The 26,495-nt window shown below is 44.2% G+C and overlaps 1 protein-coding gene across 10 annotated transcripts in view; it reads left to right on the top strand.

The window, feature by feature from the left end:
- Positions 1 to 5,638: 5,638 nt before the first annotated feature.
- The window catches only part of DOP1B (DOP1 leucine zipper like protein B), a 101,171-nt gene continuing 80,314 nt past the window's right edge, over positions 5,639 to 26,495 (top strand). For 5 of the 10 annotated variants that reach the window (XM_037014775.2, XM_037014777.2, XM_037014776.2 and 2 more), the window contains exons 1-2: positions 5,643 to 5,826; positions 11,613 to 11,777. In XM_037014775.2, coding sequence (XP_036870670.2) covers positions 11,640 to 11,777 — 138 coding nt within the window. In that variant the 5' untranslated portion in view covers positions 5,643 to 5,826; positions 11,613 to 11,639. Of the gene's footprint in view, positions 5,827 to 11,612; positions 11,778 to 25,093; positions 25,190 to 26,495 lie in introns of those variants that run through there. The other 5 variants (XR_005060359.2, XR_005060360.2, XR_005060358.2 and 2 more) reach the window with 4 other exon arrangements.

Genomic DNA, 26,495 nt, shown 5'->3' with positions numbered 1-26,495 from the left:
CCTGAACAGTGAAGTAATGTGGAGATGGAACAGGTGAGAATGAGGATCCTGACATCAGTTTACTTGATACTGCAAATCAACCACACAGCAGACACAGCATCAAACACAGAACTACACAGGACTTCTATCTAGATGAGTGGAGTAGAATCTAGTTTATGGAAGGGACAGGCTTAGAGGGTCACCAATATCTGCACTGGAAACTCAAACTGTGTTTACCTGGCCAATCTCTCTAATAGGTGGGTCAGTCTGAGCTGGAGAATGTAGTCATCTCTGATTTATAAAGCTGTCTTTATCATCAGACAGGCTAAGGATTAAAGTTCTGATTTCAGTTAAATTTGAAAAGCCCTAATTAGCTTGGGTATTATTATGCCAGGAATCTGCTCTATTTATATGTCTTAAACAGATGAACATAGCTAAGTAGACTTTTAAGTGTCACAAGAAAACTTGATCTAAGAAAAAGATTTAATGGAGGAATAAACTTTTGAATCTTAATGTTTTTTTTAATTATGTATTTTCATTTAAATAGTTTTTATTTTTTATTTTTTAAAATTTTTATTAAGGTATGATTGATATACACTCTTATGAAACTTTCACATGAAAAAACAATGTGGTAAAAAAAAAAAAACAACATTGTGGTTACTACATTTAATCATATTATCAAGTCCCCACCCATACCCCAATGCAGTCACTGACCATCAGTGCAGCAAGATGCCGCAGATCTAATATGTGCCTTCTCTGTGCTACACTGTTCTCCCCGTGATCCCCCACACCATGTGTACTAAACATAATACCCCTCAATCACCTTCTCCCTCCCTCCCTACCCACCCTCCCACACCCCTCCCCTTTGGAAACCACTAGTTCATTCTTTCAGTCTCTGAGTCTTCTGCTATTTTGTTCCTTCAGTTTTGCTTCATTGTTGTACTCCACAAATGAGGGAAATCATTTGGTACTTGTCTTTCTCCACCTGGCTTATTTCACTAGCATAATGTCCTCCAGCTCCATCCATGTGGTTGCAAATGGTAGCATCTGTTTCTTTCTTACTGCCATATAGTATTCCATTGTGTATATGTACCACTTCTTCTTTATCCATTCATCTACTGATGAACACTTAGGTTGCTTCCATATCTTGGCTATTGTAAAAAGTGCTGCGATAAACAGAGGGGTGCATATGTCTTTTTGAATCTGAGAAGTTGTATTCTTTGGGTAAATTCCAAGGAATGGGATTCCCTGGTCAAATGGTATTTCTAGTTTTAGTTTTTTGAGGAACCTCCATATTGCTTTCCACAATGGTTGAACTAGCTTACATTCCCACCAGCAGTGTAGGAGGGTTCCCCTTTCTCCGCATCCTTGCCAGCATTTGTTGTTCTTAGTCTTTTCGATGCTGGCCACCCTTAATGATGTGAGGTGATATCTCATTGTAGTTTTAATTTGCATTTCCCTGATGATTAGTGATGTGGAGCATCTTTTCATGTGTCTGTTGGCCATCTGAATTTCTTCTTTGGAGAACTGTCTTTTCACATCCTCTGCCCATTTGTTAATCGGGTTACTTGCCGCTTGGGTGTTGAGGTTTGTGAGTTTTTATATATTTTGGATGTTAACCCCTTGTCAGATATGTCATTTACAAATACATTCTCACATAGTGTAGGATGCCTTTTTGTTCTGCTTATGGTGTCCTTCGCTGTACAGAAATTTTTAGTTTGATGTAGTCCCATGAGTTCATTTTTGCTTTTGTTTCCCTTGCTCGAGGAGATGTGTTCAGGAAGAAGTTGCTCATGCTGATATTCAGGAGATTTTTGCCTGTGTTGTCTTCTAAGAGTTTTATGGTTTCATGAATTACATTCAGGTCTTTAATCCATTTTGAGTTTACTTTTGTGTATGGGGTTAAACAATAATCCAGTTTCATTCTCTTGCATGTAGCTGTCCAGTTTTGCCAACACCAGCTGTTGAAGACGCTTTTATTTCCCCATTGTATATCCATGGCTCCTTTATCGTATACAAATTGACCATATATGGTTGGGTTTATGTCAGAGCTCTCTAGTGTGTTCCATTGGTCTATGGGTCTATTCTTGTGCCAGTACCAAATTGTCTTGAGTACTGTGGCTTTGTAGTAGAGCTTGAAGTTGGGGAACGTAATGCCCCCAGCTTTATTCTTCCTTCTCAGAATTGCTTTGGGTATTCGAGGTCTTTTGTGGTTCCATATGAATTTCTTTTGGTATCTTTAATCTACAATTACATGAGGAACATTATATTTACTAGACTCCCCCCATCACCAAGTCCCCCTCACATACCCCATTACAGTCTCTGTCCATCAGCGTAGTAAGATGCTATAGAGTCACTACTTGTCTTCTCTGTGTTGTACAGCCCTCCCTGTGCCCCCCCCATTATACATGCTAATCATAATGCCCCTTTTTTTTTCCCCCCGCCTTATCCCTCCCTTCCCACCCATCCTCCCCAGTCCCTTTCTCATTGGTAACTGTTAGTCCATTCTTAAGTTCTGTGATTCTGCTGCTGTTTTGCTCCTTCAGTTTTTTTCTTTGTTCTTATACTCCACAGATGAGTGAAATCATTTGGTACTTGTCTTTCTCCATCTGGCATATTTCACTGAGCATAATACCCTCTAGCTCCATCCATGTTGTTGTAAATGGTAGGAGGGTTCATTTTCTTCTTATGGCTGAATAATATTCCATTGTGTATATGTACAACATCTTCTTTATCCATTCATCTACTGATGGACACTTAGGTTGCTTCCATTTCTTGGCTATTGTAAATAGTGCTGCAGTAAACATTGGGGTGCATCTGCCTTTTTCAACTGGGCTGCTGCATTATTAGGGTAAATTCCTAGGAGTGGAATTCCTGGGTCAAATGGTATTTCTCTTTTAAGTTTTTTGAGGAACCTCCATACTGCTCTCCACAATGGTTGCACTAATTTACATTCCCACCAGCAGTGTAGGAGGGTTCCCCTTTCTCCACATCCTCGACAACATTTGTTGTTGTTTGTATTTTGGCGCTGGCGATCCTTACTGGTGTGAGGTGATATCTCATTGTGGTTTTAACTTGCATTTCTCTGATGACTAATGATGTGGAACATCTTTTCATGTGTCTGTTGCCCATCTGAATTTCTTCTTTGGAGAACTGTCTGTTCAGCTGCTCTACCCATTTTTTAATTGGATTATTTGCTTTTTGTTTGTTGAGATGCATGAGCTCTTTATATATTTTGGATGTCAACCCTTTATTGGATCTGTCATTTATGAATATATTCTCCTATACTGTAGGATGCCTTTTTGTTCTACTGATGGTGTCCTTTGCTGTACAGAAGCTTTTCAGCTTGACATAGTCCCACTTGTTCATTTTTGCTGTTGTTTCCCTTGCCCGTGGAGATATGTTCATGAAGAACTCACTCGTGTTTATGTCCAAGAGATTTTTGCCTATGTTTTTTTCTAAGAGTTTTATGGTTTCATGGCTTACATTCAGGTCTTTGATTCATTTCGAATCTACTTTTGTGTATAGGGTTAGACAATGATCCAGTTTCATTCCCTTACATGTAGTTATCCAGTTTTGCCAACGCCAACTGTTGAAGAGGCTGTCAGTTCCCCCTTGTATGTCCATGACTCCATTATCATATATTAATTGACCATATATGTTTGGGTTAATGTTTGGAGTCTCTATTCTGTTCCACTGGTCTGTGGCTTTGTTCTTGTGCCAGTACCAAATTGTCTTGATTACTGTGGCTTTGTAGTAGAACTTGAAGTTGGGGAGCGAGATCCCCTCCCTCAACTATATTCTTCCTTCTCAGGATTGCTTTGGCTATTTGGGGTCTTAGGTGGTTCTATATGAATTTTTGAACTATTTGTTCCAGTTCGTTGAAGAATGCTGTTGCTAATTTGATAGGGATTGCATTGAATCTGTAGATTGCTTTGGGCAGGATGGCCATTTTGACAATATTAAATCTTCCTAGCCAAGAGCATGGGATGAGTTTCCATTTGTTAGTGTCCTCTTTAATTTCTCATAAGAGTGTCTTGTAGTTTTTAGGGTATAGGTTTTTCACTTCGTTGGTTAGGTTTATTCCTAGGTATTTTATTCTTTTTGATGCAATTTTGAATGGAATTGTTTTCCTGATTTCTCTATTAGTTCACTGTTAATGTATAGGAAAGCCACAGATTTCTGTGTATTAATTTTGTGTCCTGCAACTTTGCTGAATTCCGATATTAGTTCTAGTAGTTTTGGCAATCCTCTAGTTTTAAGGATACGTAAGACCATTCCTAAAATTGATCTTTTGGGGATTTACACCTGGGACACCTAGTATACATCAATTGAAAATGGAATCAGAATCAGAAGTCTGGCTAGGCCAGAGGCACAGCTTCCCAAACTATTTATATTCTTGGTGATTTGGGGAGGTAACTGATCCTCTTGGGAATCTGATACAAACTATACACCCTTTCTCCGGGAGCACATAGACACAAAATGCTCTCTCTGATTTCAAAGTGTTCATGGATCTCCCACCCGCAGATTCTTTCTTTCATGACTGCCTAGCCATCTGGAGCCCCAAGCTAGTTCTGAAAATTCCCAAAGGATTGTCAGGGGTTAAATGGGAAGCGGCCTCTACAGAAATTACGACCTCAATCAACAGGTGGCTTTGCTGTGGTTGGCTGGGGGCCCGAGGGGTGCAATCAGGGGAACTCCGCCTGGCTTTCATCCTTCCCAGCGTTGGCCGGGCATCTGTCAGGCTTGGTTGGGTGGGTCTGAACTGCCCAGGTTCAAAGGTTCGCTGGGATGACAAAGAGGTATTGAGGCTTATCTGTAAATATTAATGTTCTTTAGAGTTGACGTGAGGTTTCCTTTCTGAGCCAGAGCCCACATAAGGAAACTCATCCCAGGAATTAATTCCCTCAGCTTTTCTTATGCCGAGGGGACTTGTGGGGTCGGGGGCACCTTAATCAGGTCGCCAAGCCTCCTGCGGTATAAGCGTGTATGGAAGGGTTCACTCTCGAGGGTTTGATCTTGACAGAAAGGATGGGGTGAGACAGGTGCCATGAGCCCCACCTTTCTTGGGACCCAAGGTTCCCCTGTAACTCCAGAGCTCCTCCCTGGGGGGCCTGACACCCTAACCGACGTGCCGTTCCGTTTGGGTGTGTGGCGGAGCCACTCCACCCCACCTGTGCAAGGCCTACCCAGGAGCAGACCTGCTGAGACCGCAGAGCTAGTTATTGGGGCTGAGAGCTCCGCCCACCGTCCGGAAACAGCAAAAGACTTGGGATGGGAGTCTGGCGCTCTGGAGCCAGCTCCCAGGACCAGCCTGCGCGCTGAGGGCCCGCCTCCCGGCCCTCTACGCACGCCGAGGTACCGCCTCCCGGCCCCGCCACCAGGTTCGGGCCCTACTCCGGGTTCTCGGGCCACTTCTGACCCAAGCACTGGGGTTCCCTGGCCCCGCCCCTTCTCGCAGAGGGCCCGCCTCCCAGATCCCCCCCCCCGCCGAGGACCCGCTCGGGAACCTGCCCCCGTGCGCCGCGGAGCTGCCTCCAGGCTCCGCCCCACCTAGGTTCCGCCCCCAGCCTCGCCCCACGCACCGAGGACCCGCCCTGTCCCCGCCCCCGCGCCTAGGGCCCGCCTACAGGGCCAGACCGCCGAGGACCCGCCCCTGGGCGCCCGAGGCCAGCCTCACCCGCCCGCCCCTTCGCCTGCACCGCGGCCGCTCGGGCTCTGGCGGGCTGCTCCTTCGCGGTTCGGCTCCCCGCCGCCCGCAGCAGCCGCTCAATCTACCTGCCGCAGCGCTGCCGGGCACTCCACGCTGCACGTGAGCGCGCCCGCCGAAAAGGGCCGCCGCCGCCGGTAGGTCGGACCAGCTCCCTCGGCCGCAGGGCGGGCGAAGTCGGGGCAGCCGGGGCGTCCCCTCCCGAGAGCGTCCTCCCCCGGTGCGCAGGCTTCGGCCGGCCCGTAGGGCGGTCCCGGGGTGTAGGTGGCTCCCCGCGGCAGCGGCCCGGGCCCGCAGCGCTCACTGCAGCACTGCAGGAGCAGCCCGGACGAGGCCGTGTGCGGGCTCGGGCCCGGGCCCGGGACCCCCGAGGGGCAGCAGGCTGGTTGGGCGGGGTCCCCTCCGGGTTTCCCCAGCTCGCACATGGGCTGTGTGGCCACGCCCTAGCCGGACCGGGCGCGGTCTCCTGTCCGGCAGGTGGAGGTCGGGTGGGTCACAGTCCGCCAGTTCGTCACCTCTGCCGGCCGACCTCGCAGAAACTGCGTCTTTGTTTTTTCGTGCGGTCCTGGCCGGGGAGGAGGGCTAGGGACCGAGCCCTTTATGAAATAAGGGCTTTCCTGTTAAGGAAAGATCCCAAAGTCTCCAAGACTGTCTCCAAGAGAGGGGACCCGAGCCGCAGTGCGCGCGCTTTGTCCGCCTGGCCCCTGCGTTTTGCAGGAGACCCGGCTGTTGCCGGCGTGGATCGTCTTTTAGCAATTCACACCGAGGCTGCTTATGGAGACTTTTATCCGCAGGTGTTTCCCTAACCGGGGACAGCCGCCCTACAGTTGGGAAAATCTTTGTAGGACATTTTTAGTAAAGCGGTGGAGCCTGTTACCCCTTCTCACGCCACTCCCCCAACCCTCTCCAGGACCCAGGATTGCTCCCATTAGGGTCTTAAATTTTTTTCACTACAATTTAATTACCATTCTGAAAGACCAAATCCAAGGTGATGTGCCCTAAATTGGCTGAACCGACTGCTGACGAGGGTTTCTGCACTGTGCACCAAAAGTCATTATCTACTGTTGGGTGTTCCTGGTCATGGGAGGGTGGGTGACTGTTTGTCATTTTTCACTTTGTTTTCATCCAACCCAGAAATGTTTCTTCATGTAAACATCTTTACTGTTAACTTCTTTCAGAGGGCCACTAATTTGTTGGTTTTTTGCATGAACTTGTAATTAAGAATGGATAAGAGATTTCCTGACGATTTTCAATTTTAAGGCAGATACACCTGTTCAGATACACTTCTGTTTATAAGGCGACAACTCTGTGTATCCAGTTCTTATTGGCTGTAGAACTCTTAAGTTTTGCTGAGCTATTGAGCCTCACAGAAAAGTATTCAGGACTGATTGCAAGATCATTGTCAAAGATGTTTCAGGGTTGAACTATTTTACCCATAGCGTAATGTAAAGGCACTATGGCATTGTACTGATTTGAGCTGGAATCCCAGTTCTGCCAGTTGCTTGCTGTGTGATCTGGGCAATTTTCTGGAGGAACTGATTCCCAATATCCTCATCTTCAGGCTGGTAGTAAGTAGCCTTCTCAGGACTCCTATGGGTTGCATGAGATAAATGCATGCATAAATAATGTATTTACCAAGCCCACTCAGAATACTTGCTTAAATGTCTCATACTGTGAAGTAACGGAGCTTGTTTGAATGACTATTTCCAAAGTTCTCACCTGTGCTATTAGTTACACCAAATAGTACTTTCTTCATATGGCCAACCGTAATACAGAAGTTCTCCAGTTACCTGCTCTTAACCTGGCCGATACCCTCCTTGCTGTGGGCAGTAGTACCCCTTTGCCACCTCTCCTCCTAAACACACATGTTAACGCTGAGGAGACTTTCTTCCTATTAACCAGCTGCCCAAACCTGTGGTCTTCGAGGACTTCTCTGCAGGTTGCTGGGCTTCCTCTGTTCTTTCCTTTGCTGGCATTACTTCAGCCCACCCTCCATCATTGTTTGTGTGCCAGTTAAACTGAAATTATGTGTTCAGGTATTTCCTCTTTCATTAGGCTATGAGCTATGAGAGAGGAACCCTGTCTTTTTCATGTTTCTCTTCCCAGCATAGGCACTTAATATACTGAATGGACTATGCAGAGTATTGCAGTGGTTCAAGATGCCAGATTTCACACCTGTAAATTCCCTTGGGGGCTTGGGGAGTTATAGACTATTTGGATGTATTAACTTCTTCCCTGGCAAAATAAAGCAACACCTCTCATTCCCATCTTTAAGATTTTCAAAAAATCTGAAGGCTTTATTTCAGAAAAATGGACAGGCCTGCCCAAGAATGAGTAGGCAATCTTACTGTGTGGGTGCATATGCACATATAGTATATTTTTGCAAAGATGCACAGCATGTGCAAAGGCTGGGTGGTAGGAGGTCAGTCTTAGGACAAGCAGAGTGCCTTCAGGGCCTTGGCAGGAGCAGGCAAGTTGGATTTGTTGTAGCTTAATGGAAAGAGTTTAAACATGGTGGGGATATGCTTTATGTTGTAAGAGATCTGTGGAGCACTGTGTGACAATACCTTGGAGAGGGGCAAGAGAACCATTAGGAAGCCGCTGTGAGCCTGGGGGTGGGTGTGGGGAGAGGGGCTGGCACAGTGGTGCATGGCGGTGGAGCACTTGACTCCACTGGTATTTTGAAAGATGGGCCAACAGGATTTGGACTGAGTGCGGCAGGGGAAGAGATGGAAGAGCCAGGACCATGTCAAAGGTCCTGTGGGTGGTGGGGGCACTTTCTAAGGAAAGGGAGACTGAGAAACAGTTGAGCAGATAGAATAGAGAGGGTAGGTTTTTTTTTTTTTAAGGCAGCTTTACTGAGGTCAAATTTACAGACCATAACATTCAGTTACGTATATAATTCAGTGACTTTATTAAACTTACAGAGTTGTGCAACCATCACCATAATCCAGATTTAGTCCCTTTCCATTACTCCCAAAGATCCCTTGTGCTCTTTGCCATTACTGCCCGTTCCTACTCCCTATCCTAGGCAACCACTCATCTACTTACCATCTCTATAGATTTGCCAGTTTTGGGCATTTACTGTAAATGGAACCATATAGTATGTGGCTGGCTTCTTCCACTAAGCATATATTTTCCAGATCCGCCCCTAACTATAGCACATATAAGTACTCTGTTCCATCTTGTTGCTGAATCGTGTTTCACTATATGGCTAGGCCACATTTTGTTGAGGGACACTCAACAGTCTATTTGGGCTCCACTAAATTTGAGACACCTACATCACATGCAGCGCAGGAGTCAAGTAGACATTGCATAATCTGGACCTTGAGGGGAGGTTTGGGTGGGTGCTATGAATTCACGGGTCATTGGCATGATGATGGTGTCTGTAGTATATAGAAATGGATAAAAAGGGAAAGCAGACTCAAGGCTTAGTGCCAAGGAATGCCAACATTTTGCAATTGGGTAGAGTAAGATCAGCCTGCAAAGTAGAAGAATAGCAGAGGTAGGTGGAAATCAGCACAAGGCCGGTGGGGCTGGAGGAGTGTGTGGGCTGAGAAGGCCGTTTTGAGGAGGAAATGGTCTGTTGCACAGTCCTACTGAGAGATACTCTGACATTGGTGACTTGAAAAATTGGGGTGATCTTGAGAAGATTGGAGTGGGCAGAGTGATCAGAAACTGAAGTAGATAATACCATGGGATTCTTACATCTGCACAGTGGCCAATAAATGAAAGATTCAGGCTTAAAGAATATGTACCTACACTTCAGTTTCTTCTACTTAGGATATTTGCCTTTTTATTTGACTAAGTGCAGCTTGGTTAGCACACTGATTACAGCATGCTTAGTGTATTTCATTGTATCACATCACTCTGTATTTCTCTCTCCTCTCAGACTACCTACTAATGAAATCTTACTTAGCCTCATCTATCAATCAGGATTGTGTTGGGTTGTTAACAGAAAACTTGTAAATGGAACCATATAGTATGTGGCTGGCTTCTTCCACTAAGCATATATTTTCCAGATCCACCCTTAACTATAGCACATATAAGTACTCTGTTCCATCTTGTTGCTGAATCGTGTTTCACTATATGGCTAGGCCACATTTTGTTGAGGGACACTCAACAGTCTATTTGGGCTCCACTAAATTTGAGACACCTACATCACATGCAGCGCAGGAGTCAAGTAGACATTGCATAATCTGGACCTTGAGGGGAGGTTTGGTCCATTTTTCTGAAATAAAGCCTTCAGATTTTTTGAAAATCTTAAAGATGGGAATGAGAGGTGTTGCTTTATTTTGCCAGGGAACCAAATTAGCTCTTCTCCACAGAAAGCAGTCCAGAGGCAGAGTGTCTGTTGTTGGTGTGGTGCTGTCTTAAAGCCATCCGGGGCCTCAGCTGCTCTGCCTTTACCTTTATGCACAAAAGTCACATACTGAAGATAGTTGTTTCTTCTTGGTTGCAAGACGTGGCTTCACCTCCAACATCAAGCCTTTGTTCCAGGCAGAAAGAAGGGGAAGAGTGAAGGACAGAGGACCCATGCCAGAGGAATCCACCTCCCTCCAAATGGCTTTCCTGGAGTGCCATCACCAGGTTCTACTGACGGCTCATTGTCCAGAGCCGTCACAGGACCACCTAGCTGCAAGGGAGACTGGGAGCCGTAGAGCCGCCCTGAGCAAAGTTAGACTTCCCTTACTATGGGAAAAGGGGTACAAGGAATTTTGGGGTAGGTGCCTGCCACACTTTAAATAGACCTTAATCAGATGAAGACTAAAGAGGGCAAATGTGGATTCTAAGACATTACTTTTGAGAAAATGCCAAAGTTTGGAACTTGGTAATTCTAAATGCAGATGACCGCTCCCATTGCAGGGATTTATAAAACCAAGTTTGGAACTGGGGACTGAATCAACATTGCTGTTCTTACAGAGTGTTTTTTCGGGCTTGTAATTTGTCTGAACAGACTGATGGATTGACCTTCAGATTTTTTTGAAATGAAGGAATAGAAACAAAATGACGTGAGCACGTGTTTGTATCACATGCATCATAATGGATGTTTTCACCGAGTCAGACCAGTGTAGCATTCCATGTTGCTCTTAGATTCCTCTTGTAACAAGGGTCACTATCAGCTGCTGTTGGAGTTGGGGTTAGTCCATCTACGTCTTGGACTTTGCAATAGCTGCAGTGGTTCATGCATAATGAATGCATCTAGCCACAGGAGAAAATTAAAGCATCCATCAGAGAATATACAAGGGCAGAAGAATAAAATGATGGTTACCTGGACCCTGGCATAACCACCCTTCTCCCAGGGTCTATACTCTGAGACCTAAAGCCATGGCTGGGGGAGGCCTGCTTGATGACTGGAGCTTTGTAACTGAATGAGCATGTGGTGGATTTCTGACAGCACTGCTGTCAGATATTACATCCATACATCCTGATGTTTTTCACCTTTTCCATCAGGCTTTCTTGTAGAATATTTCCAATCCTCTATCCTAATCTCATTGTAAAGGATTGGATTGCTAAGTAGGTTCCGGTTAAGATCATTGACCTGCTTCTCCTTAGGTTTTATAAATGCCCTACAATGGGAGGGGCCATCTGCATTCAGAATTACCAGTTGGCGGCAAGGTGTAGCTAACTGCGTGGTAAGTTTTACTCCTAGGATTAATTTTGTCAGTTAAGGAGAAACCTAGCATTTTTGCTGCTTTCTGCGCCATCTGTTTGTCTCCCTTGGAATCCAGAAGGGCTGGAACTGTTTGCCTTTTATCTACTCTAGTGCCTGGTCCAGAAGCCTTACTAAATATTTGGATTGGATTGCCAAGTGAGTTTGTGCACAGTGGTGTTTGTGGACCTGTCTGTTCTGTAGCCCTGGGCTGGGAATGATTTATGTCCTTGAATAGCTGCCTCATTTATTTTTTTGATTCACTTTTAGATACTTTCTCTGCTGTGAGAATGTAAAATGGATCCAGAAGAGCAGGAGCTATTAAATGATTACAGATACAGAAATTACTCTTCAGTGATTGAAAAGGCCTTAAGAAACTTTGAGTCCTCGAGTGAATGGGCAGATCTCATATCTTCCCTGGGCAAGCTCAACAAGGTATGTGGGCATAGAGTATCTGGATTATGTAGAGTTGGGGACACAGCTGTCTTTATTATTTCAAGGCATTGTGTTTTTATTATTATTACATTACATGCTGATTATAACAAACAGAAAATGCAGATAAGAAAAACCACCCATAATTCTGTCACCCAGAGTTATACTGTTCACTTATCAGTGTACGTACCTCCTTCCAGCTTTTTTTTTCCTGAGCATAGAATTATAGTGTGGATACTGTTCATGGGATAGCTGAAAAGTCTTTTTCTCAGCAGTGTTTAGGGCTAAAGAAGATAAATGTAAAATGTGCCCAATCACTTATACAAAGATGAATTGTTCTTCATGTACTGCTTAGGATTTTTATGGCTTTTTCGTCTTTGGTCTACCTTTTTGACCATTTTACTGTTGATTGGTAACCCTGGAAGAAGAAAGGAGGAAGTAAATGATGAAATCTGCCCAGAAACTGTGTGTGTGTGGACAAGAAGAAAGGGTCTGGTCTAGGAAGACCACAGGTCATTTGCAGGCTTGACCTTGTGTTCTGTAGGTGGGAACATGGTGCTTTCCCATCCTGCCCAGAAGAAAAATGACACAGTAGTGCCCAGGCCCTCAGATGACCACTGAGACTTGTAGGTAGAAGATATCTGGGCTCAGAGAAGCTGCTGCCAGCTCTGTTGCCATCTGGCCATGGTTTCTGGCTCTGATACCTGACTTTGAACCCCAGATGTGCTGTGGGAGTTGGGAGATGCCCAGTCCTACTTTGTATATCTGCACTCCCCGGGTCACATGCATCAGGGAACTCCAACAAACCTCCCTAAAGAGAAAGAACATCTCCATTTGCCTCTTCCAGGAACAGGGGTGTTGGGGAAGTAAAGAATGCCCAGCAGCCTGACCAAGGTGCAGGGCCTGGGCAGCAGTCCAGCACCAACCTTCAGCCCTCACAGATGGCACATGGAGACAGGCACTTGTTACAGGTAGTGGCCAGGAAACTGCACAGCCTCTTGCAGGTATATTTACAACATGTGAACATCACGGCTGGATGCTAGCCCGGAATTTTTACATACAGGTTCTTTACATATTCTGGTTACTAGGCCTTATATGATTTGCTAATATACTTTTTCCCATTTGGGTTGTCCTTTCACTTTTTTGATAGTACCTTTAATGCACAAAAGTTTTTAGTTTGGATGAAGTTCAATTTATCTATTTTTTTCTTTTGTTGTTTATGTTTTTCATGTCATATCTAAGAAACCACTATCCAAGATCATGAAGATTAGCACTGTGTTTTCTTCTTAGAGTTTTATAGGTTTAGCTCTTACATTTAGGTCTTTGATCCATTTTGAGTTCATTTTTGTACATGGTGTGGGGTAGAGCTCCAAGTTCATTCTTTTACATGTGGAAATCCAGTGTCCAACACCATCTACTGAAGAGACTGTTCTTTTCAAGGGTTTTGGAAACCTTGTTGAAAATTAATTGACCATTGATAGATGGGTTTGGTTCTGGACTTTGTTTTCTATTGATCTATATGTCTAAGCTTATACTAGTACCACACACATTTTGATTATTGTAGCTTTGTAGTAAGTTTTGAAATGGGGAAGTGAGAGTCTTCCAGCTTCATTGTTCATTTCAGAATTGATCTGGTTATTCTGGATCCCTTGAAATTTCACATGACTTTGAGGGTCACCTTGTCAACTTCTGCAGAAAAAGCCAACTGGAATTTTGACAGGAATTGCATTAAACCTGTAAACTGCTTTGGGGAGTATTGCCATGTTAATAATATTAAATCTTATAATCCCGTGAACACATTTCTATTTACTTAGGGGCACACACATTTTGAGCTAGGTAAAATGCATCAGGGAACTCCAACAAACCTCCCTAAAATGATAAACTTAGTAAGTGCAAGTTTCTCAGACAATGAGGTATTCTGTTGTACAGGCTTTGTTTTCATATGTCTGAAAAAATTCCTAACATATTTAATCATTTGAAACACCTTTTAAAATGTAGGTTTTCAAGTGTAGTTGAACTCTTTGTTAGGGGTGCTTTTAAAGCATTGGCCATTCGTCATTCAGTAGCTGTGTGGGCTCCCACAACCTGCCAGAAGTGCTCTAGGTATCGGGGTACAGTGGAGAACAAAACCAAAAAGACCCTGCCCACCTGGGGAGGCCAGGTGACAAAATATACAGGTTGTTTGATAGTGATGAGTGTTGTGGGAGCAGTAGAGGTAGGGGGCAGGAGTGTTTGGGGGGACAGTGAGGTATTAAATGGGGTCATCCAGGAAGGCCTCCCTGAGAATGTGCCATTTGGCCAAGTGCAGAGTCTCAGGTGTGTTTGAGGCCCTGAGGTTATCACAAAGCAAGAGATGGGAAAAGCGGAGGAGATGAGGCCGCAGAGCCGGGGGTAGGGAGGGCGTCCGATCTTGTGTATCCTTTAAAACTGTAATCCGACAGTGGCTGCTAAGTTAAGGGGATCCCTGGAAGGAGCTGAGCAGCATGGCATGGCCTGGCTCCCCTTTTATGCTGGAACCATTTCCAGCTGTTCTACTGGGGGTAGAAAAGAGGGGTGGGGGTCGGGCAAGGCAGAAACAGGGAGAATGTATAGGAGCTGTTGCTATATCATAGATGGGGCAGTGGAGAAGTGTTTGGACTCTGAATATTCTTTAACATTGTAGTTGACAGGATTTACTTGTGGATCGGATGTAGGATATAAGAGAAAAAGAGGAGTCCAGTATGATTGGCAGGTTTTCTCCCAGATTTTCAGCTTCAGAAGCTGCAGGGATGCGATAGGGAGGCTGGAGAAGGGCCAGCTCCTCAGGGTGGGCGGGAGGATTGGGGGCTCACTTTGCGACAGTTAGTTCGAGGCATCTGGTAGGTGTCCTGGTGTTATGTCTGTACACAGTGGGGCAGGAGTCGGATAAAAGACAATTTTTTGTTACAGTTGTTACTCAATTCCATGTACTCTCACCGCTATGTCCTCCTTGCTCAAGCTTCCTGTTCTCTGCTGCTGTGATTAGGCGATGAGAGCAGCCCCCTTAGAAAATGTGCAAGATATGGTGGGATGAGGGTGATACTGTCCATCCCTACCTCAGTGCTGCTGTCTGTGATGGTTGACATTCATAGAGCGCATACTGTGTGCTGAGGATTTGGTGGGCGTTATTGTAGAATACTGATAGCATGTCTTGAGATTGATCTCAGACTGGCAGCTTGATGGAGATCATAGCCAGCAAGTGGCCAAGGATCAAATCCTGGCTGCTGGCTCCAAAGCCCATGCTCTTGAGCTTTTTGCCTGTCATTATCTTTATGGCTCGCCTAAGGGTACAGGAATATCCCTCTTGGCTGTTGGGGGCACTGTCTTTGTTACCCAAATGAGGGAGGTGCAACTATCATCCTGCCGCTGTCATATGGTTACTAAGTGGATGTGCTGGGTTGAACTTTGATCTCCAAAAAAGATATGCTGATGTCCTAAACCCCAGTATCTCAGTGTGACCTATTTGAGGATCACATCTTTACAGAGGTAATCAAGTTAAAACGAAATCTTTAGATTCAGGCAAAGATGGCTCTGTTAATGTAACATTTTAGTTGTGCAGAGGCCTGAATGCAGCAAGTGACTGGCAGGGGCTCATTTGGGGCATGGGCCTACAGTAGGGGGCATGGCTGGGGTGGAGAGGTGATTGGAGACAAGGGAGGAGAGGCAGCGAGGGCAGGTCTCAGGGTTTTGTTCTGCAAGGGAGGGCAAGCCATTGAGCTTCCAGGAAGGGTGTGAGCTTCCAGGAAGGGTGACCGCTCCCTTACCTGCTAGAAGAATCCCTCTGGCTGATGTGTGGTGAGTGAGCCCCCCTGGGGTGCCTGCTGGGGTGGCAGTGCACAGCTTTAGCACCCAGATCCGGGTTACCAGATGTGGAGGGTTTGGGAAAGTGCCGGAGAGAACAAGCTCCGGCGCATTAGCAGTTTCTTAAAGAGACTTGAAACTTCTGCATTCGGGGATACCTGACAGGAGTTGGTGTGAATAAGGAGTGTTCTTAAGGCTTGAGTATTGCTCAGATTTCTTGGACTCGTGCATGTACACAAAAATTCAGTGAGTAAATTAGTAATGAATTAGTAAAAAAAAGTCTTTATAATGCAAATAGACATTACAGTATGCAAAGTATAGGTCAGATGCTTTCTAACTGAGGTAGATGTTTGCAAGTTATAAAACATAAACCGTAGACTCAGAGCACAAGGCTCATAGCTCAACTCTTGACAAATGAGAAAATGACCCCGAGAGGTCTTGGTTTGTCAGTCTGTCTATATGCGTGTTCTAATTGTGTCATTTTTTAAACTTTCTAAACTTACAGTATCACTTTTAGCATTTTTCTGTATTAGAGAAAAGTTGGTCTTTTACAATTTTTAGTATATCAACCTGAATAGGGTAAATTTTGCTTGTTTATCGACTTTAAGTCATCATCTTTCATTGCTTATTTTTAGATAAATTTTAATCAGCAAGTGCATTTTGAGCCCTTATGAAACCAATCACTGTGTCAAGCCTGGATTACAACTTTAATTATGGAAACAAAGGATAGTAGAAATGAATAAACTCTGTACATTAAAAAACTTATCACTTTTTAGAAAACATAATTGTCCTAAATGCACCACCTTTTCATGCTGCTTTTTATTTCATACCCTCCTTTTTCACAAATTGCCAGAAAGCTGGTTACATGAATAGCATGAAAAATAGAAGACCTTGGGAGTCGTTAAATGTTTTAACTTCTAAAGTCTTACCACTTAATTACAAACACCTCCTTTATAAAGCAGAGCCTCCTGACTCTGGTATTTCAGGATTAGTGCTGTGGTATCGTGGGGGCACGGGCGACCTATTCTGGCCCTTCACAGATCAGCTCCAAGACCTCTTCTACCTAAAAACTTGATGGGTATGAACTTGATTCTGATCTGTACCCTAGCCCTAATCAGCCACTTTTCTCTATTAAATAGCATTAGTCTGAGTAAAGCCTCATTAGTGTGAGGTCCATATTATTATTTTTTTTTAAGGGGAGGAATGTCTAATATTTAATTTTAAGTTGTTATTATCATGATTGCATAAACCAACCTCCCTCTGTACAGTTCTTCAATGTTCAGTAAAATCTGCTATATCACTGTATTTATTTCCTGAGTCTTCTGTAAAAAAGTATCACAAAATTGCGGGCTTAAACAACAGGAATCTCTTGTCTCACAGTTCTGGAAGCTTGAAGTCTGAAATCAAGGTGTTAGCAGGGTTGATTTCTTCAAAATGTCATGAAGTGAAATCGGTTCCATGCTCCTCCCTTAGCCTCTGGTAACCTCAGACGTACCTTGGCTTGTAGGCGGTGGTCTTCCTTTGTCTTCACATCATTTCCCTTCTGTGTGTCTCTGTGCGTCCAAATATCTCATTTTTATAAGGACAGAGTCATATTGGATCAGGGCCTACCCTAATGACCTTAAATGAACTTAATAATCTGCAAAGACTTTATTTTCAAATAAGGTCTTTTTTTTTCCCACCACTGAATTTTTTTTTTAACTTTTTATTAAGGTCTGATCGATACACACTCTTATGAAGGTTTCACATGAAAAAACAATGTGGTTACTACATTTATCCATATTAAAAAGGCCCCACCCACACCCCAATGCAGTCAGTGTCCATCAGTGCAGCAAGTTGCCAGAGATCCACTATGTCCCTTCTCTGTGATACACTGTTCTCCCCGTGATCCCCCACACCATGTATACTAAACATAATGGGGTCCATATTCTTTTGCTAGGACTGCTGTAACAAAATACCACAGACTGAGTGACTTAACAGAAATTAACTGTCTTACAGATCTGGAGGCTGGAAATCTAAGATCAAGGTGTTGGCAGTTTGGTTTCTCCTGAGGCCTCTCTCCTGGGCTTGCATCTAGATGGCTGCCTCCTCCTCTTTCCCCCCTCCCCCCTCTGGTCATCCTTCTGTGTGTGTGTGTGTGTGTGTGTGTGTGTGTGTGTGTGTGTGTCCATCTCCTCGTCTAATAAGGACATCATCCATATTGGACACCACCACCTATATGATCTCACTGGACCTTAATCACCTCTTTAAAGGCCTGTCTCCAAATTCATTCACATTCTGAGGTTTTGGGGCTTAAATTCTCAGCATATGAATCTGGGAGAGACAATTCAACCCATAACAGAAACTGTATATGAATTGAGGTGCTCAGTCTCCATGATCCTGGTTCTACTTTGTCACCTCTCTTTTGGGGTCCCTCAGTTGGGGGCAGTTATTTTAGTCATTTCCCAGCATCCTTCTACTGTTGTCCAAGGCAGTGACCCTGATGGTGGAAGTGGTCAGGTAAGTGTTTTGGTTGCAGGAAAGATGTGGGCCTGGAGGCCTCCTGAAGAGATCAGACTGAAAGGAGATCGTTGGCAGTTATTGACTCTTCTTGCTTGTAAGGTAGATCCTGTCCCTTTGCAGGAGACTGATAGGCCCAGGCCCAGCTGCTTCTGGCAGCATGTCTTGATTTCTTTTTGGCACTGGAACTTAGAAGATGCAGCTGACAGAATGTCCTGATGTGTGGCAAGGACTGCCGAATCCTTTGCCGCTGTTGTAGCCTTCTTTTGGTGGGTGACACATTGGGGCTCAGATGGTGTTATTGCTTCTTACGCTACAGCAGGTTATGCAGAAGGGGCTGAGAATTGGCAAAGGCGTTGCTGATTCAGGCTGTGAGCGCTGCTGCATCAGCTGTAAAGCTGATGAGGTCCTTTTGGAAAGAGCACTTCTCGTTGCTGAAATCAGGAGTCTGGTACCCTTTCAATAATTTATAGCTAGGATATAGTCTTATTTATTTTGCATGTGAACAAGGATATTTTTGCTGTTCTTTCAGATCTGCTAAAGGGATGGAAATAGTCCATATAAATTATTCCTGCTGTGATCCAATGACAAAAAGCTCACCTAGCGGAATTGAGTTTAGGGATAAGGGAAAGGGCTTGTGGTCCATTTACATTTTAATAAATTCTACTAAGACAGTTATGAAACTAGAAACTTCACATCAGGCCGTGCTAAGGAAGGTGCTAATGTACTGAGTTATGTGTCTCCCCCTTCCTGACCAAGTTCACATTTTGGAGCCCTAACCCCCCATGTGACTGTATCAGGAGAATAGGGTCTTCAGAGGTAATTATGATTAAAAGAGGTCATAAGGGTGGGCCCCAATCTGATAGGACTGCAGCCTTATGAGGAGGGGGAGGGACATGAGGACACTGCAGGAAGGTGTCCCTGTGCAAAGCAGAATTGAAATAGCTAGCACATCCTTGGTCTTGGACCTGAAGCCTCCAGAAAAAAATCTCTGTGGTTTAAGCCATGTAGTCTGTGATATTTTGTTGCAGCAGCCAAAGCAAACTAATACAGGAGGAATTAAGTTAAACTTGGCTATTTTTCAAAAAAGACAGCTGATTGAACATGAGCAGCAATATGCAAGCTTATATTTGAGCCAAGTGCAGGCATTCCCATTTATCTTTTTTAAATGGGCTTTTCCTTTTTTTTTTTTTTTTACAGCTTTTTTGATATCCAATAAACGACATGTATTTAAACTGTATAATTTGATGAGTTTTGACATGTGTATATCCCTGTGGAGCCATCACCACACACAGATAATGAGCACGTACCTGTCACCCCCAGAAAGTTCCTCATGCCCTTCAGTAGACCCTCTTCCTCCCCCCAGGCAACTGCTGATCTGCTTCCTATTACTAAAGACTAGTTTGCATTTTCCAAAGTCTTATACTCTTTTTTCCTGGTCTGGTTTTTTTCACTCAGCATAGCTATTTTGAGTCATCCAGGTTGTTGTATATATTTAGTTCATTCCTTTGTGCTGCTGAGTAGGATTCCAAAGGTATATACCATTTATTTATCTATTTCCCTGTCAACAGACATTTGGGTTGCTTCTAGTATGTTTATATTTAACTTTTTAAGAAACTGTCAAATTGACTTCCAAAGTGGTTGTATCATTTTACAGCTACCAGCAGCACATGAGAACTCCAGTTCTTCCATATTCTTGCCAACACTTGGTAGGAGCAGTTATTTTAGCCAGTTTAGTGGGAGTATACTAGCAGCTCCTTGGGGCTTTTGCATTTCCCAAATGACTAATGATTTGAGAGTTAGTACATGATCACTGTAAATTTGCTTTAATCCTATAGAAATACAACACAAAGATAACTGTAAAATTCTATACTGCTCTATTGTATGTAATACCAAAAAAATTTGAAGTGAGTGGTATGATATATGCAGCCATTCAACTGAAGCAGACTTGTAGTTGCCAACATGAAAAAATGCTCATGATAAAAGAAGAGGACAAGAAAAAGCAGGTTGAACCGTTCCTGTATAGCTTTCAGTCGTGTGTGAGAAAGGCAGAAAGGGAGGGGATTGCACAGGAATGGGCAAGACCTAGAAGCCCTTTGTTGTGAACTGGTGTGATTCCAGTCTCTTCCAGTTCTAAATAAAGCTCTAATGAACATCTTTCTGCACATGGCTGTTTTCATCAGGATATATTGGCAGAGTTGCTTTGTCGGACATAAAGCTTTGAACTCGTGAATCTGTGTGGGCTTTGTTCTGTTGTACTAAACAGCCTTTAAACTGCTGTCCTTTGTGGTCTTTGTGAGCTTCATCTGGCTGGACCAGATTCTCTACCCCAACCTAACCATTCTATTTCAGAAACTGTCTACCATTTCCAGGAGGTTTTCTTCCAGATGAACTTTAGAATCATTGTAAAGTTAAAAAAATAATTCTTTTAAGTATTCACTTATGTCCCTAAGAATTTAATGATTCTTTTTGCATTAGTTCTTCCTGTTTCTGAAATGCATTTGATATTTTAGACATGTATTCTTGCTATTATGAATGGGATTCTTTTCCACTGTTTTAACCGGTTATCAGATGTGGAAAACCATCAACTTAAGGACTTTGGGAACTGGCCAGCTTAGTGAATTTATTTCTAAGTAATTTTTGCAGCTAATTCTTTTGAGTTCTTCAGGTAGAGAGGCATATATAGCATCAACCAATACTGAATCTGTGGGGGGGTTTCCCAGTATGTTGCTGGCATTTTTTTTTGAAACAGTGTTAAATAATGATGATACTCCCAGTGTATTAGGTACAGTAATTTTAGCTGCTGTAATAAGGAAGTCCAGAAATGCAGTGCCACCAATAAGACGGAAGTTTCTCACTCATGTATCAGTTGAGCATGGTGCTGCGGATTGGGCAGCTCTGTACCACATGGTCATTCCAGAGACTCAAGCCACGGACTCTGCCTTCTTAAACTCATGGCTTCCAGAGTTACTCTGTTCACTACCATTCTGCCCCACAGGAAGAGGGAAGAGCACATAGCATGCACAGGCCTTAGTGGCACGTGTTAATGTCTACTCACATCTTCAAAGGAGAAAAATATCCCCTGGCTGAGTGCCATGGCCTAGCTACAACCCTTAGCCCAGAAGGGGAGGGTGGTTGCTCTCCCTGCCACACACAGCACGCACTGCATTCGTGAGAGTGTCACCATTATCTCCACCCTGCATGTCCATCTCATCAAGGGTCACTTTATTCCTTACATACTAACCTTAATAACTTCTTATCTTTATATGGCAAGAAACGGATGTTATTTCATTACCTGATCAGTTTGTAAAATCTTGAATTGCTTTTTTCCAAACAGCCCAGTTCTGCCTTACATTTTACTCGTGTACTTTTGGTGATTATTGTGCTTAAGCCGTATTCTCCAAACACCTGAGATATGCCTTGAAAGTAAATATGTTGGAAGGTGTGCTAATTCAGATGTGAAGTGAAGGAAGGAACACTGAGCTCACAGGTTCATGTTCAGGCTAACCACTTACTTCAGAGATAGGGACCGATGTGCTGGTTGCCCACACAGCCATTCACCCTTTCCTGCTTGTCAGAAGAAACCACTTGTGTCTAGGGATCAAGAGGTATGTGCTGCAGCCTTATCTCCCAGCCTCAGCTTAAATGTTATTGTTCTGGGACCTCATCCTAGTAATGCTGTTTTCCTTGGCAGGGATTAATTTGGATCTGCGCATGTGACTTTCTCTGACCCATGAGGTGTGGCCGGCCAGCTTCTGGAAGGGATTTCCTTCTAATACAGAGAGCAGGAAGGAATAAACACTAGGTTTTGTTTTGGTTTTTGTATTAAGACTCTGTCCCCAAGATGTTCTTTTTTTTTTTTTTAATCCTCTAGTTGTGTGAGAATTTAATACCTGATGTATGGCAGACATCTGAGGCCAGGACAGAAAAAGGCAGAGGATAACCTCCCTCCCTCACTGTTGAGAGCATGAAAAGGCCCAGGTCCTTTTAGGGGGTCACTGAGCCCTTGCATTAAGCACCTGCAGAAATGTGCTTCTCTGGACCAGAGTCCCTCAGCCACAGTGCTGCGGGCCTTCTGTGATGAGGGTAGGGATGGGAGGAGGCTGTCCTGTGCACTGTGGATGTTTATTAGCATCCTCGCCTGTGTCCACCAGATCCCAGATCCCAGGAGAACTCCCCTCCCCGACTAACACCCAAAATGTCTCCAGACATTGCCAAATGTCCCTGGGGCCAAAATTGCCCCCCTTGAGAACCACTGCCCTAGACTTCCAGTTGTGAGGTGAAGCATTTCTTCACTTAGATTTGTGTAGCTGGATGTCCTATCCTTTATAGCCAGGGCTTCATAACTGAGCCTGCAACCCTGAACCAACCTTAACCCACGGGAGCCTGTTTCCTCTGTGGGCAGGCACACTTGTTTCTTGACAGTAAAGGTGTTTGCATGTCTTTAAAAGATGCAGGATGCCCCTTGCAATCTGTACCCTCGCCATCTGCATTGGGTGGTTCTGGCTGGTATCAGGCTTTTAGAGAGTAACTGCAGAGGTTTTTCTATCTCCCATCTGGACAGGTCTCATCCTAAGTACAGAACCTCCATTACACTCCTGAGGAGGTTATGTTCTTTGAGCAGCTGCTTTATGCCAGCCATGCGTTCTGCCTCTTGAAACTGTGTCCTGGGCAGATTTATAACTGCTGGGTTTTGGAGAAAAAAGCCAGCTTTGGGCTTGAATTGATCTGGAGAGAGCCAGGCGTTCATGCCTTGCTTATCCGCCCTGTGTGCTGTTAGGGGCCCCTCGGTCCCACCACTGAGAGCTTGTCCTTTAACTGTCACCTGCTTATATGCAGGTTGCTTGTCCCAGGGACAGGGAAGCAAAGCAAACGCATGGAGGAGAACCAGAGCTCAGGTTCAGATCAGACTGAGCAGGCAGTCAGCATTGGACAGCTGTGTTCTTTGCCTCCCAGCTTGAGGTTCTGAACTACCCTCCTTGGTGCTGCTCCTGCACAAGAGGGTCACATCCCCCAGTGCTTCTGGCGCCCCGGGCTCCTGGGGGCTGGCGAACCAGAGCACTCTGTGGGGTGCGTCCCAGGCTCTGAAAGGCCGCTCTGAACCCATTCTGCTCAACATCGAGGGTCGGGAAGTGCTGTCTTTAGAGAGGGCTGCTCTGTGGCGGACGAGATAACAGTCTCACTAGAGCATGCCAGTTCTGTTCTCCCAGGTGTGAATTTTGAAGAATATTGAGTCCTACCAGAAGAACTTTCAGAACTGAAGCCTGTTTGGGATTTGTAATAAAATTCTGTCCCCAAATGTTCTTTCTTTTCTTCTGGCTCTGACTTTAACAAGTTTGGTTTCCATAAAATAGGCTTTTGGTTTGTTTGTTAAATGTATCATTTTTATGTGGATTAAAGTAAGTTTGAAAAGCAGAAAAATAACATTTCCAGACACTGCAATGTTAAATATATCATTCTTATGTGGATTAAAGTAAGTTTAAAGAGCAGACAAATAACATTTCCAGACACTGCATCATTTAGTATCTTAATGGTACACTTACTTTTTCTTAGATCTTCTGGTGTGTGATTATAAATTCTTTCATATGTCATTATTCTCTGCATCACGTATGTTTCAGATGTAGACTATGTTTTGAAGGGTATGTCTGCCCCATGTTCATTTTCTTTTCATGTAGCTTTGCTATAGGACCCAGTTGCCTCGACCGCCTCCTGCCGTCTGACTTGTATCGGTGTCTGTTGGCCCGTAGCCTCCTAACAGGGAGTAATTCCCTCAGTGAGTCTCTGTTACATGATCATCACCCATTGTTTTTCAAACCTCTAATGCTGCAAAGTCGGGTGCCATTCAACTCCTTATACTGAGTGAAGCTCAGACGTGCTTGAGGCATCCTGGTTCTACATACAGTATTTAAGCTCAGCCAGCACCAGGCAGAGTGTGCATGGTGGTCGGGGTGGGGGGTGTGTGTGTAAGGGCACTGCAGTCAAAAAAGAATAAAATGTGAGTCTGGAAGCATGGGAAAAGCACTACAGCTAGGGATCAGAAGTTGCTCTGTGAGAAAACAGGAGAAACAGGCTAGAGTGGGACTGGCTTTTACAGTCTAAATGTAATCAATTCAGAAGGGGAAGAATGAAGAGCAATATTTGAGTATGTGTGTTGTAGCTTGCGTTCCATGAGGTCGCGATACGTGTGTTGTGTTTGAAGAAGAAGTTTTCTGACCTACTGTGCAGAATTTCAAGTCATCTTAACCAAGAGATGGGGATGGAGCCTGGTGCTCATGTCACGTGTGCATGTGTACAAGAGTGTACACAGGCGTTCGGCATTAATCCTGATGCCCGGGGAAGTGGAGTGAACACCCTGAGCGTTTCAGCTCCTTTGGAGTCTGACCCACACGACGTGCCAATGAGTAGGTGGGAGCTTGTGTTCTATGTGAGAAGACCGAGTGTCTGTGTGGCCAGGTGACTGTAACAGGCTGGACAGCTGGTTCCAGGCCTGGCCTGGCCCTAGTTAGTTGCCTTTGCTATTCAGTCTGTGCTTCGTAGAGTCTCCAGTAGTGCTTATACTCAACCTTTAGTTGTACTACATGAACAGCATGTTATTTGCTCAGAAAATGTGAGTTACTATTAGCTACAATAATAATAAGGCTGATTCAAAAGAAAATAACTTTTAAGAAATTCTTAAAAGAAAAAAATGTACCTTTCTAACTGATGTGAAAGGTGGAGTTAACGAGAGAACTGTGTGCCTTGCAAGGAGCTTTCTTGCGATCTGGTTGTTGGGTAAGGGTGTCATGACCCATGTTGAAGGCTGACTGATCGGGTGCGCTGCTCTGCAGGTTTGCAGTAAGCGCTCAGCAGACGCATCAGAGTGCCATATGGTGACATTTTGACCGTGACCTTTTTGAGAAAGAAGCTCTTTGTTTACAAGGAGTTGTACCTGTGTCACTCCACCAGTTAAACAAAAGCTGACCTCTCTGGTTATTTGTGAAAGCCCAACTCTCAGTCGTGGCTCGTAGCAGCCTTGGTGATGTGCCTTCTTCTCTGCCTGTCTCTTGCCATCCCCCACCCCTCAAGCTGGCACGGTGGCCGAGCCGCTGCCCCTTCAGGTAAGGCATACCGCTCTCCGCCTTCAGTGCTTGGCCTACTTTAAGGCAGGGAAGTGCTGGCTGTTCATCGTGACTCACTGCTCTGCTTTCATTCTAAGAGCACACTGTTGGTGTCCCGTGGCAAGTATTTAATGAGTGTTCAAGCTTGCACCACCTGGTCAGTGCTACTCACTGTACAGCTTGTTTGTGTGGCAGGCAACAAACATCCTTATAAAAATGACCGACTTCCAGAAGGAAGACACGCTGGGATTTTACCATTTGCTTGATGAGAGACACACTTATAAACTGGCTCACCTCTGTTTCTTACAGACCTGGCATTCTGAAATCCACGCAGGAGCAGATCTGGGCTCTCTCTTCTAGAAAGTTTTTAAAAATAGTATTTTATAAGCTAGGCCTTTTTTTAATTGAATAAAACTCTTTCCCCCATCCATACTGTTAAATCAGCTTTCTAGAATTTTTTAAATTGTGATAAAATCCCCATAACATAAAATTTATCATCATAAACATTTGCTAAGTATATTAAATTACTTTTTCAGTCCATGATCTACCCTTTTAGAATTTTTTATCATGTTTCTTACATAGAAGCATTCTAAATGGTGCTGAGAGTCCTGGAGAAAATCGGGCTGGCAGATTGCATGATGTCAAAGGAAAACAACGTGAAACACAGACATTGTCTTGGATGGAGCAAAGCGACTTCTGGTCTCTATCTGTGAAGCCCAGGTGTACTGCAAAGCTTTTTTTCCAAACTTATATTTTGTATTATTATTTTAAGGTCAAACTGCTGAGCCTATGACTACAACAAGCTTAAAAATATTGTAATTATATCTTGATTATAGCTCAAGGAATGCTTTTAAATTAGTATAGTTCCTGAGTAAAATAAGGAAGTTTAATTTCCCATTTAATCAGTTTTTCCTTTCTGTTTATCCCTTTTCAAAGTGATTTTGAAAGCATGACCATTTTTTTCCTTCCAGATTCATCTGTTTGGAAGGCAAAATTTTGCTGATATTTATTCCATAGTTGTAGAAGAACATTTCTTTCTTTTTTTAGTGTATGTCATTTTTTTCCAGAGTTTAAACTATATATATCATGCTTACTTGCTAGTCATTTTGCATTTCTGGTTCCTGGAAAAAATAACCCAATGAAACTTCCCTGGAAATACTAACTGAGCTTCTCTTGTCAGAGAAATGTCTTGCCTAAGTGAAGTGCCTCCTGGAGGCTGGAAAGAGAAGGGTAGCGTCAGGCTGGCCCTCCCTGATCCACACCAGCCTCCCAGCGAACGCTGGGACCGATGAAGAGGGAAGTTCTC

The sequence above is a fragment of the Manis javanica genome, chromosome 3 (genome assembly GCF_040802235.1).
Source record: "Manis javanica isolate MJ-LG chromosome 3, MJ_LKY, whole genome shotgun sequence".
Taxonomy (NCBI): domain Eukaryota; kingdom Metazoa; phylum Chordata; class Mammalia; order Pholidota; family Manidae; genus Manis; species Manis javanica.
Note: the sequence above shows the minus strand (reverse complement) of the source record. Positions and strands in the feature narration are given on the sequence as shown.